Source organism: Vanessa tameamea, chromosome 8 (genome assembly GCF_037043105.1).
Source record: "Vanessa tameamea isolate UH-Manoa-2023 chromosome 8, ilVanTame1 primary haplotype, whole genome shotgun sequence".
NCBI classification, from domain to species: Eukaryota; Metazoa; Arthropoda; class Insecta; order Lepidoptera; family Nymphalidae; genus Vanessa; species Vanessa tameamea.
The window spans coordinates 8,599,123-8,612,890 of NC_087316.1; the positions used below are offsets into that span (position 1 = coordinate 8,599,123).

At 29.9% G+C, this 13,768-nt stretch overlaps 2 protein-coding genes across 4 annotated transcripts; one reads left to right on the forward strand and one right to left on the reverse strand.

The window, feature by feature from the left end:
• Positions 1-651: 651 nt before the first annotated feature.
• Positions 652-4,099, reverse strand: LOC113400022 (isocitrate dehydrogenase [NADP] cytoplasmic). Of its 2 annotated transcripts, none has more exons than XM_026639384.2 (2): positions 3,966-4,099; positions 652-1,901 (listed from the first exon to the last, which is right to left on the reverse strand). In XM_026639384.2, exon 2 carries the CDS (start codon positions 1,891-1,893, stop codon positions 667-669), a length of 1,227 nt encoding a protein of 408 aa, XP_026495169.1. In that variant the 5' UTR covers positions 1,894-1,901; positions 3,966-4,099; the 3' UTR covers positions 652-666. The 2 variants fall into 2 exon arrangements, with proteins under 2 accessions (XP_026495169.1, XP_064071586.1); XM_064215516.1 differs by lacking the exon at positions 3,966-4,099 and adding an exon at positions 3,663-3,823.
• Positions 4,100-5,628: 1,529 nt separating this feature from the next.
• On the forward strand, positions 5,629-12,397 carry LOC113400017 (uncharacterized protein). 2 transcript variants are annotated; one of them, XM_026639377.2, is made up of 9 exons: positions 5,629-5,912; positions 6,021-6,203; positions 6,994-7,062; positions 7,163-7,288; positions 7,535-7,732; positions 8,679-8,819; positions 9,340-10,083; positions 10,176-10,405; positions 10,562-12,397. In XM_026639377.2, the coding sequence occupies exons 1-9, from the start codon at positions 5,772-5,774 to the stop codon at positions 11,202-11,204; spliced, it is 2,475 nt and encodes an 824-aa protein (XP_026495162.2). In that variant the 5' UTR covers positions 5,629-5,771; the 3' UTR covers positions 11,205-12,397. The 2 variants fall into 2 exon arrangements, with proteins under 2 accessions (XP_026495162.2, XP_026495161.2); XM_026639376.2 differs by having other exon boundaries at positions 6,000-6,203; positions 10,562-12,396.
• The last annotated feature ends 1,371 nt before the right edge of the window (positions 12,398-13,768 follow it).

The window sequence follows — 13,768 nt, forward strand, 5'->3', positions numbered from 1 at the left end:
TGTCAGCACCATTCTATAATTTTATATTTAAAAACAAAATTACATTCGATAAATGTGATCAAAGAGATAATTACAGTCTCGTGGTATTCGACCACACATTGTGGTACAGTTATCAATAAACTACAATTATTTATAGATTGTTAATAATTTATATTCATTTTATTATAATATATTATCGATGTGTCATGCTGGTAGGTTTACCTGAATTTTGTCTACAAATATTATTATTAAATAACATATTTCTAATGTTGTCGTGATAAACACTGCTGAAGATAACAATCATTGTTACAAAATAGCAGTCCTCGTAAGAAATTATTGCAATAGGCACAACTTAAGTAGGCATAGACTCTTATCAATTAGATAATTTATACATGTCATTGTTTTATCTGTTATGCGTATATATATTTCGCTGATAAAATGCACGCTGAGATAAACAAGTATGTTAGAGTTTTTTTCAAATACAATATTTTAAGGTAAGTATCTGATTTGATTAAATGTTTTTTATGAATAAAACAATAATTATTTACTGATATTACATAATTTATTATAAAAAAAATTAATTAAATGCTTTAATATAATCCTTGAGCCCATACAAAAAACAATCATATTACTTTATATTTTATAAATAATAAAAGTTAATAAACTCTTAACTCTTCTTATTGACAGTCATTTTCCCAAATCCTTTCTTAAATTTTCCGCCAGTTTATCCATGAACTCAAATGTTTCATAATAATCGGCCCTCTTTACATTATTCATACCCTTGATGCATATGGCAAGATCTTTAGTCATAACTCCTGATTCAATAGTATTAATACAAACACTCTCAAGGGTTTCAGCGAAATTCTTGAGCTCAGCGTTATTGTCTAATGTAGCGCGATGAAGAAGTCCTCTTGTCCATGCAAAGATAGAAGCGATTGGATTTGTGGAGGTTTCCTTTCCTTGTTGATAGAATCGGAAGTGTCTAGTAACAGTTCCATGAGCTGCTTCGGCCTCTACGGTTTTTCCATCGGGACAAATCAAAACTGACGTCATAAGACCTAGTGACCCATAACCCTGAGCGACTGAATCAGACTGAACATCGCCATCGTAGTTCTTGCAAGCCCAAACAAAGCCACCATCAGATTTCATCGCATAAGCGACCATATCGTCGATCAGACGATGTTCATACCAAATACCTGCAGCTTCATATTGTGACTTATAATCTTTCTCATAAATTTCTTGGAAGATATCCTTGAAACGACCGTCATACTTTTTCAGAATTGTGTTCTTAGTGCTCAAGTAAAGAGGGTATTTTCTTCCCAAAGCAAATTTGAAGGAGGAATGAGCGAAATCGATAATAGAGGCATCTGTGTTAAACATACCTAGGGCGACACCGGGACCTTTGTATTCATTTACGATATACTTTACTGGTTCACCAGATTGTGGAGTGAACACAAATTCGAGTTTTCCTGCTCCGGGAACTACAAAATCTGTAGCTTTATATTGATCAGCATGAGCGTGACGTCCAATTATAATTGGTTTTTCCCAGCCAGTAACTAGACGTGGAATATTTTTACAGATTATCGCCTCTCTGAAGACAGTTCCGCCAAGAATATTACGGATTGTACCATTAGGGCTCTTCCACATCTTTTTCAAGTTAAATTCTTCAACTCTTTTCTCATCAGGTGTAATAGTAGCACATTTAATACCCACATTGTATTTCTTAATAGCATTAGCACAATCAATTGTAACCTGATCATCAGTTTTGTCACGATTTTCCATACCTAAGTCATAAGTATGTAATTCAATGTCCAAAAATGGTAAGATCAATTTATCTTTGATCAAATCCCAAATTATACGGGTCATTTCATCGCCGAGGATATCAACAACAGGTCCAGCCTTTATTTTCGACATTTTTGCTTCTGTAAAAGAAAAGAAAGTCATTAATATTAATTTATTGACAAATTTTTTTTATTTATTTCTCGTTTGTCAAATATTGACAAAAACCTTTAATTCTACATAAAAATGTTGTATTTCTGAATTATAAATAGCATAGATGAACTTTAAGATAAATATTACCACTATATTAATTTCAGAATCTTATTATTTCTTACTGTATATGAATGACTCACATTTACATTTTAATAGCACATTAAAAGATTGGTGAGTTCTGTTTTTAATATAATTAGCCTGTCTGTGGCCTCGCTCACATGTGAGAGGGCCTGAGTTAGATACCCTGTTTCTACCCCTGATGACAATGTTTATGCAAAATTTCATAATTATTGGTTAAGTAGTTTTTACTTTAACGCATAACAAACAAAATCACTTTAACATTTAGGATAATCTTTAGGATTTTTTTTCCTGCTAAATGAACACCTAAGTGATAATAAAATAAATTACATTTCATTTTTATATATTTTGTTATGAATTTCTTAGTTATTGTTTACATAAAATTGTTATGATAATATAATTTCTTATTAATTTCATTGAAACCACTATCAATGTTACATTCATAACAATAACAATATATATTTTGAGTAACTTAGATATCATTTATTACTTAAGATATAGTAAATAAGGTTATATATAATAACCTTAGTTGTCCGTGACTTTTAATGAATCCAAATTTGAGTTAATGAATTTTGTTTAAATATTTAAAAACCTAATTATACAATATAATTCTAATTTATAGTAACACAATGTAATATTTGAATTAAACATATACTTTATACTTTGCTTACATATTTAATTAATTAGGGACCCTACTTATACAAAAAAAAATTGTCGATATTTAGTTAAACATTGATTTATTCCATTCCATCATTTGATAATAAAGATTAATATGATTTGATATCAAATGAAGAAAATGTAGCAATTTGAAACTTATTAAGCAAAATTTACATTTATAGGTATGCCAATGTTTTTTGTTTCAGTACCATATCATAAAAATATATGAGAAAAAAAAACATGTTGAATTCTAAGCTATATTAAATAAAAATATAAGTGTTATATATGAAGATAGTTAATGGAATCTGTAAACATTACAAATTAAACAGCATGTGTTAAAAATCATATTTACGTTCAACAGTACAACATCATTCAATAAACCTCTAGTGTAGTATTAAATAATGAATAAGCACTATTGAATGAGGAAAAGGTTTTGATAAATACCACAATCTTTAAAATGAAAAAAATGATATGTATACATTATTTGTTTTGTCATATTTAATTACTTATTAATATGAATATATTATAAAAACAGCTTTAATATACTCAGTAGGACCTGATAGCAATACTTTCAAAAATATCATAACTTAGGAATTAATCAATCACATTTGGAGATTGTTTGTTACAGTTGGAAGGACATTTATGTAATAGTCAAGATTACACCAAACATTTGGAAAAATCAGATTTTTTCCAAGTATAGACTTAACATACACTAAAATTATTAAAAAACATACATATTCCAAGCAAAGAGGCTTTATATATACATGAATAAATTTATATTATAATGCTGAATATTAAAATAACTAGTAACTAATAATTACAGTTGTAAAAAAATATCTCTATAATAACTAGTTTGCTTAGTACAAAGTTCATGCATAAATTTAAGCTAATTTTGCAAATAAAATATAATCGCCACCTTCTCATTTCAATTGAATATTATTTAACTAATTACTTACCAAGAGGAATATTATACTTTTTACAGAATTGGTTTATCAAATATAAAACTGAACAGTGTTTAATTGATAGTTGAAATAAATTAACAATACGTCGTACAACTACGACTGCGCCCTAAACACTGGTGAGTTGGTGACTGGTTCGTTAGAAACTTAACTGATTACTGATTGGTGAATATAAACCGATATTGACTTTTAAAATTCTTATACATCATTGTATTTATTAAATTAACACTCGTCATACGTAAATGATTTTTTTTTCGTCTAATGTTAGAGTATTAAAATATATTTTAAATAAATGCTTACAATTTTATTCCTTCAATAGCACGTAACGAGCAGAACACAATATGTACGTAGTGATTATGTCAATTTTGTTATGATATTTCTTATGAGAGAAAGGCAGCTCAACAACTTTCACGATTCAGATCAGATGTACTCAGTACCTATTATTTGTTAATTGCTTCTTGCCTTGCTATAGGTATAGGTATAGTGGCTTCTTGCCACCTTGCCAGATGCTATAATATACTATTTTTAAATATACTATGAAGTATGAGGCAATGGTCTTGCTATTTAAGGTTTCATTTTAATAAGTGTCAACTGTCATAGTATATTGTTTTAAGACCAATTGATAAAAACACTATACATGTATATTTGATTATTCAAATTTTCGAAATTAGCGACATGCATATCTACCACTACTACTACTGTTAGAAATACTTATTTATGTAGTTACGTTTATATTATAATTATATATTTAATAAACTCATATTTTGTTATTGTATCTGATTTCATAAAAGTGTAATCGATTTCAGAACGTCATTCGTATGGCTTTAAAATATAATACAAGATGTTTTCCCACCCAAAAGAATTATTAAAAAATATAGAAGAGAGTCGTGAAAATAGCAGATTTTTGTAATTGGATATTTAACTTCAGAACTATAATATTTATAAAATAAAACAAATAATAAATAAATATTCTGTGCACTGGTGTATTTATTACTATGAAGTCATTTTTTTGAATTTTCAAAGATATATTTAAAAAAATGAGAAAACAAAACGCTTATGTATATTGTCATCCTAAAATCTTAAACGCTTTTTATTTATTTTTTGTTTATTTGTAGAAATTTACAATGGCGCCTTGATTTATAATTAATAGGTATAATTATTAAACTATCGCATTTATTTTAAATTTTATGACTCACTAGCTAAACCCACAGTATCGACCCCGTGAAATTCAGTTTGTAACAAAAATCCTTCAAGCACTTGCATGCACTTGTAACTTAGGTAAAGGTACTTATGGAACGGACGTCCTTGGAGTTTAAGCTTACTTCGTATTAAATTTCATCAATATTTGTTCGTAGATTTAGCCATGACACCGTAGAAGACAGACAGACAAATAGAGCTATATTCGCGTTTATAATATCAGTATAGATATTTACATAAATTTACTTTTTTTTTACTGAAATTGTTCTGCGAAATAGCTAATAAGAAATTATAGAAGAAAATTTATATTTAGGTTTATAAATGTGTTAAAGGCTTTGACAGTCACAGTATTAAAATGATTAAGCTGGCTGAAAGAAGGTAAAGAAATTGTTATCAATGTCATCCCTACAACAGGTGAAGCTCGGTTCTGACGCCGCGAACCTAAAACAACCATGTTTTTAAATATAGTTTCGAAAAAAAATGACATTATAATTTATGATAACAATTTATAGATAACTACTGCTATTTCAGGTTGTCAACTGTCATTTATAATTTCTATACACCATTTAATCTGTAGAAAGTCTGTTATTGTAAAATATACTTTCATTTCTAACATAAATACTTTGAGAAAAACATTTCTATTTATTAGTATAGTGTATCTGAATATTTATTATATTTCTTTATTCTTATTGGTTTGAGATTTTTAACACGCGTAAAATGAACTGAAAACATCGATTGATTATGATTTGACATTAAAGACAGGAGCAGAACGGACATTCACAATTTCACAAAAGCCAATGAAACTAAAATCGAAACTAATTAAAATTTAAATTAGAATCGGTATGATTTCCTTGCAATAACGATAGTATGTAAAATATATGGAAAAACATCGTAAGATTTCTAATCGAAATGGTGATTCAAAAGACTAGCACTAATATAGACGCTAACAAAAACATAGCAGTTGATAACACTGCAAGTGGTACATGGAATTTCCAAGCGCCAACAAAAATAATTAATATTCGTACAAACACAGCGGCGACAATGCAAGCGGTATGTATAAGTTTATAAATGGAAAAATTAAAATACGTATAGTTAGTTGCATGTAGTAATTATAATTTCATTTGTTAATGTTTTTAGAAACAGCCTATTACTCGACAGATAGCGATAAGCACATTGGCGGCTATGCATCGAAGATTCAGTTTGCCAGGTCCTGTTCAGCCACACTCAAGGCCGATTGCCGAATTTCGCGCCAGTGCTAATAAGTCTCTTGATATGTTGAGACAGACCATACAATCTGCAGTGACAAGGGAAATTGATCAAGTGATTAAAAAATATTTGGAAGTAAGTATTTTATATACAATATATATTATAATGATAAAAAAACTTATATATACAAAGTAGTAATATATATATATATATATATATATATATATATTATAAAGCTATTTGCTTTTTGAAACTATAAATCACCATAAACATTTTCTATGTGATATATTTTATATATAAAAACTAAGATAGGTCAATGTGGCACTAATGATATCTGTGTAAAATACTAGATTTGTTAAGTGAGTATAATAGAAATGCTTGGTAATGAAGAAAAACCTTACTAGTAAATCTTTATGCATATGAAATAGTTCTGACAATTATCTATCCAGTGAGCCATCATGGTGGTAAAAGCTTAACCATTCGCTGGAGGAGGAGATCTACTTTTACCCTGTATGATTAAATAGAATTTCATAACTTCCTAAGACAAAACAAAACTCATTGCACTGATAATACAATACTTTTGATATTTTTACTGTCTAATAAGAAATTTTAAGTTTTATACAGAACAAATACTACAAAAAATAATACCATTGAGAAATTTAAAATAATCATATGGATTTAACCTATTAGCAGTTACAGCCTAATTTTGTCTCATTAAGAAACTCAAATTTTTTTTAATGAGTTGACAAGCCCTAGTTATGTTATTAATCAATTATTATAATCCAACTATACTAAATGATATATCATTAAGCACTATATTACTATGCAATTGATTCTCTTTGATTTGCTGATCTAATATGTAACAGAATATGTTTTATAATTTTCATAGATTAAAGTATTTTAATGTAAACTTTTTTTTTGTCAGAAATTTTTCGTGCCTGCTGTAAACAACATTAGATTGAACTTAGGAGATGAATCAGTCAGTGAAGATCAGGTTGGTAAATTATGTGCTTTATAAAAAGCTACTACCACTAAATTATTAAGTGTTACGTTCAATTGATACTGATATATTTATTTCAATATTTTGTTTTAAGGTTCGAGCTGTTTGTCGTGCTATGTTGGATGCAACTAGACTGTTATACTCCACACCTTCTCGTACAACACAACCAGGTTACGAAACAACTGATGATAGCGCAGATAATAAACTGACAAAGCAAACAGTAAGAAAATATATTAAATACCATACTAAAATAAAATAAATTAAATACCATACTATAATAAAATAAATTAAATACCATACTAAAATAAAATAAATTAAATACCATACTAAGATAAGATAAATTAATTTATTTTGCAAAGTAATTGATAACCATTTACATTTACAATTCTGCTAACAATTGTCTTAACTTTTATGCATGTCTTTTTGCCTGCTTTGTAATACATATTAATTAACCAAATATTAATAGCTGCAGAACCCACAAAGTAAAAGGAAGGACACAGATATTGATATAGACTTTATAAGAGCAAAGAAAATAAAACAAGAAGAGATCATTGATGGTGCTTTATCACCTCTGCCATCACCAGCTATCCGGGACCCAGAGAAGTGGAATCCTGCAAGACTTACGCAAGATACATTGTTCATCATGGGATCTCATGCTCATAAAGTAATAATAAATTGGATAAATGTATAAAAATGATTTTTTAGTGTTCAGCAAAATTTCATTTTAATTTACATCAACTTTCAGTATACTTGCAATGATGATATTTAATAAAGTATTTAAAATGTAAATATTTTTATCCTAGCCCAGATTGCCTAGTGGTTAGAATGCGTGCATCTTAACCGATGATTTCGGGTTCAAACCCAGGCAAGCACCACTGAATTTTCATGTGCTTAATTTGTGTTTATAATTCATCACGTGCTCGGCGGTGAAGGAAAACATCGTGAGGAAACGTGCATGTGTCTAATTTCAACGAAATTCTGCCATATGTGTATTCCACGAACCCGCATTGGAGCAGTGTGGTGGAATATGCTCCAAACCTTCTCCTCAAAGGGAGAGGAGGCTTTAGCCCAGCAGTGGGAAATTTACAGGCTGTTAATATAATATATTTTTAATAACTAAGTTTTAATAACATATTTTTAATAACTAAGTTTTAATAATATCTTTGACATGAATCAAATCACAATAATAGGAAAGAGTAGGAGTTAATCAAGTCTTCTTTGAAGATATTTTTTCATGTGATAATGATGTTATGATTAACAAGACCATATGTTATGATTGACAAGACCAGATGCTATTATTTTAAGGATATTGTAATAAGTGTAGTACATATTTATTTTGTATTCATGAGAGTTAAAACTACACACAATAATGATTTATCAGCTGTCTTGTTTTACTGGAGTTGTTGTTTCTACTGGAGTTTGCACCCACTACAATATGGCATGTAGTAAAAACTATAATAAAGAAAAAAAGTGTAAAATTATCTTAAAGTATGCAATGTCTACAGAGTGAAAATGAGGCAAATTTATTGCTTGAAGGCAATTTTTACCAGTTAAATTTTATTTTGCTTAATTAATAATATTAGAATTTTGATTTTTATGTTTATTTGCAGGTGCTTGGTCTTGGCAATTCTCGAGGACGTTTATATACGAGACATGCAGGTTTGTTGAGATATCCAGCAGACAGCGTTGACAAAGAGTGGATAGCCAATCACAACTTGGTAAATGCTGTTGGAGGCAAAACTTATATAATGGTAAGAAAGCTACATTTTATAACTATAATTAGAAATAATAGTTATATTGGTAGGAGGGAGCAGGAGAGCTTAAAGGTATAAGTTTGTCCCGGTTGGTGACACTACTATCTATAATTCTACTAAAGCATTCTAATGCTCGGCTCAGTGGGGGAAAATTGATGGGAAACTAGCATCTGCATCTGGATAAAAATCTGCCCCATATGTAATCGCGAATCTGGATTGTAGTAATATTAATATCCTGGTGGAATTATATAATTACTAAATTTCTTAAACGAAGAGGAAGTCTTAGTTGAGCAGTGGGAAATTGAAGGCTGTTACAAAGTATTGTAGTGCTTCGGCTTAGATGATGAATCATGAGTATAATACATTAAATCCCATGGTTGGTGATGTTGTAACGGTATCAGAAATTAAATTGCGTTTATGTTTACAGTACATATACATGGGTGGTTCTAATTAAAATCGTATATTCATATATAATTTAATCAAAGATATTTTTCAAGTGGGATACTATTGTTTTTAGGTGTTGGAGGATATTGAAGAACTTGCTAGAAGTGACGCTTATAAACATAGCTCCCTACCCTTGCTAGGTGAATTGACTGGATTTAAAGTACCACCGTTTATGTTACGAAAAATAAAAGGATACGTATTAAGACGATCTTTGAGTGGCGACCTCAACGCTGACAGCCCTCAGCCCTCCACAAGTGTTGTTCAAGAAGAGAAGTTCAAAATAGATGACATCAAGTTGGAAGTGCATGATGATTTTGATTCTGCCAATTTTAATGCAAGTCAGTACATGACAAATTCTGATAACTCAAGAGCCTTTGCAGAGGTGCCGATGATGAAAGAGGACACAGATTTTGCTGATATTAAAGTAGAAGACATAGATGATATAAAAGTAGATGGTATAAAAATGGAGGACTTAGATGAAATGAAAGTAGACGGGATTAAAGTTGAAGATTTAGATGTTAATGATATTAAAGTTGAAAATATTGATGATATAAATGTTGATGCTATTAAAGTTGAAGATATTAAGTTAGAAACTGATGATGCTTTTGATCTTTGTAAACAAGCTGATGATGAACAAAGCAATTTAGTAGATGGACTTCTAGAAGCTGATATAGAATTCCTAAGCCGAAATTTAGGGAATATTGAAAGTGATGCCGATGCGAGGAAAACTATCGAGAAATTGACCGGAGCTAATCCAGATACGATTACCTTAGTCGGCGATGAATTCGACTTGGGAACTACACTCAACACGCATAACGTAAGCAAATTATTACGTCATAATGCATTAACAACTTCATTAAATCTGTAAATTTAATTACTTATTATAATTAACCAAAACAATTCTTCCAGTTTACAGGTAATCAAAGTACAAAATGTATAACCGTAGCTTCAACAACGAGTGGGATGATACACAGCGTGCCAGTAGCTCATATAGCTCCGCCTCGTATTACTGGCAGCACTGTCCACTACTACACCAGTTCAGGTGTCCAACCGAGTGGCCAAAGAACTATACACCATCTACCCCAAGCCACTGTTACTATACAAAGCATTCCTGGATCCAATTCTCATATGATTCGTGGGTTAGTATTTGTAAAGTCTTATTGAGCCACTTACTCAATGTTATTTAAATTATAGATTTATTAATTATAAAGTGATTATTAAAAGAGTTAATTTCCCTTTATTAAACAGCCTCACCAATAACGATCTTGCTATATAATTGTTCATTTTTGTTGCAGAATACCGATAAATGCAAAATCTGGCACAATAAGCACGGTAGTGTCCCAAGGAACGGGTAGTACGATCATCGGCTTCGGAACCCGAACGTCGAACGCGACGATTATAGGGACACCGCAGTATGTGAACGTCTCATCGAAATCTTTCCCGACTGGTAATATTTTGCACAACGCCATCGTTTCGAAGAACATTATAAATCGCAACGTGGGAGCGTCTTCTCCGGGAGTGTCCTTCAACGTGACCACAGTAAGACCTTCACACACAACCACGCCAAAAAGCACAGTCGTTACAGCCACATCAGCGGACTACGATAACATTTCCACCACGAAAGATATGATCGATAACGCTTGTAACTCATCGCTTATGTTGAAAAAGGTTTTGACTTTGGGTAGTGCGGCGGCATCGAAGTCTTTCATGATGCACAATACACAAAAGGTACTGTCGACTGGTTTCGCTAATGGCGTCACCCCGCCTCCTAATGTCACCATTGTTAGTTCGGGGACTAGTGGGGGTATATTGAATAATCCCAACATAGGCGGTTCGAGTATGGGAATTTCATCTAACGGAAATTTAAGCGCGACTCATGCGACTTTATCTGCTTTATTGGCTTCAAACGCAGAAAATGTAAAAGGTAAAAATAATTAACTACACATTCCCGTTTAAGTTTTATTACTTTGATCTCGTTGATATTTTTTTGTTTTTTGTTACAAATGAGCCGTTTTTTACACAACGGAAGGTTATGTTTCATTGGTTAATTTAAATTTAAATATGTTCAACTGTGATCTTATAAGATCTTTCGAGTTTGTGATAAAAATTTCAAGTGAGTAATTTTATCTACCTCCTAAGTTACCTGATGAATAGTTAGTAGTGTGGATGTTGTGCCAAAGTATATCATTATATCGGTATTAAAACAATATGTATTTAATGTTCTCCTCTCGTAGGTTTGATCTTGTTTAATAGTTATGTGACAAATATATATTAACATTTAAGATATACTGTAGTCGGAAAAGCTTCTGAACTTTATAGATAAGTATTTATTTAGCTTATATAGTCCTTTTCATGTAGGAGTTTATAAAGCAATGATTGAATTGTAGTTTAAGTAAAAATATTAATAATATTATTATTTTTTTTTGTAACTGTAGAAGGGAAGTTTGAACAACACTTATTAATATGCCAGTATGGTAATTAAAAAAAACCGGTATTAAAACAATTCAAACCAGACAGATAAAATAGTAATTAGATTATTTTATGTCTGTTTACAGGTTATACAAAATCAATATTGGCCTTGAAAAATAAGCATTATTTATTTAAGATAATTTAATTGATACATTCGGTAGGTTTTAATTTGAGTTTACGAAACTTGTAGGCTAATGACGTCACTGTAGGAAAACTTTAAAAAAAATATTTTGTGTATTTAAGTGGAGTAAATAAAATACTTAAATTTCGTATTTGTGTAGCATATTTCGTTGTGGTAAAGGTTGTGAATGCAAAAAGTTACTTACGAAGGACTAAAGATTTTAAGTAAAACGGAATTGAATATTTTCACGATATCAATTAATGATTATTTATTTGCTTTTAATGTAATTAAATGTTAATTTACATTTCGCGCTATTCAGTATTAAGTATTCCAAAGGCTGTGTGTTATGATGTTATTGCTTTATTTTACGAGTATATTTAAAAATATATTTTTGGAAATATTTTTCATTAGCAAAAATGCATTTCAGTATAAGACTACTTTTTTTATTAAATTTACGTTATATTTCTGATATAGTTATTGGATACCAGTGTCTGTGTAAACGATAAATGACAAAATGTCTGTGAAAAGTAAAAATAACAATAATAATTTACTTACACAAAAGACAATTTTTAATTATTGATTAATTAATTATCGGAATATATAAAGACTTAAATTATTGGACGGTGTTATCTATTTTATGTTAGGGTGCTTCTATGCTTTGTTTGTGGCAATATTATTTTATATGCTTTAATATCAAAAACGAAAAGACTGCATATTTATTTATTTGTGATACAACTGCTTAAGCAGCTTTCCGTGCAATTTTGCTTTATAAATTAGTTTAAATGTTGACAATGCTTTTTTATCTATGTTTTTATTGTCTATGGAATTTAATGTCGCCATATAAATTCTTGCTTAGCTTTAAAATGTATTCCATTATTAGATTTAAATTACGATCGTGTGGTTTGGCTGTTCAATGTGATTGATGTCTTATTAAAATGCTTTATTGTGTATTTTCAGACGTTTTTACTATACGATAATCGGCTACATTATTTAAATATCAGACTAAACGTATCTTTATTTTTTTTTGGTATATTATCCGAAAGGTACCTTAACTCTGCCAGAGTTGAATTATAGTTTGACTGTAAATAAAAGGTAATACCGATGTTGTCTTTGGTTTGGTTGGTGTATTTCGATACGTCGTTATAGTAAAAACGAATTATCGGAACGTACGCTTTTGATGTCGTTCAGAAATGTGGTTGTGAATGTTGAGAACAATTTTTTGAATTTAACTTTTTAAATGTTATTTTGAAATTGTCAGTATTAATAAATCGTTTTCGTTCTTTGTATTATTGCTCAATATTTTGTTTTATATTCTCGATGTTTATTTATTTTGTTTTGTTAATTGTCATTTTAGGATTAAAACGTTCGATTAAAGACAATGGTGATTTAACCCGTAATGCAGGTAAAATACAGAGGAAGAAGTTACATAATAATTATTTTTTATATTTCCATTTAAATGTTTTTTGTATTAAACGATTTTTACAGTCCACTAATTTTATACAAATATTTTAGTCTGCATTTTGATCATGATTTTACTATTTCGTTTGATTAATTTTGTTATTGTGGTTTTACTTAAGTCAAAGATAATTCTTTTCAAATATATAATATATTTGATTTCAAATTTATGTCAAAGATTGCAACTTCATTTATCTGAATAGATTGCACACATTTTTGTATAGATTTATTCACAAACGAAGGCGCGCTCCTCCATGTTATTACATATTATTATCGGCGTGCGATTGTATGTGTGAGTGAGTCTCGTACTTATAAAATGCCATAGCTAGCGTGAAACGACAAACAGTAATACAACAAAACAATATATATCAGATTATATTTGTTAAGTTTATTTTATTAAAAATGGATTATTTTAACGCGGAGTGGCGCGCCTTCAGTGAATAGACTTATCCTCGTC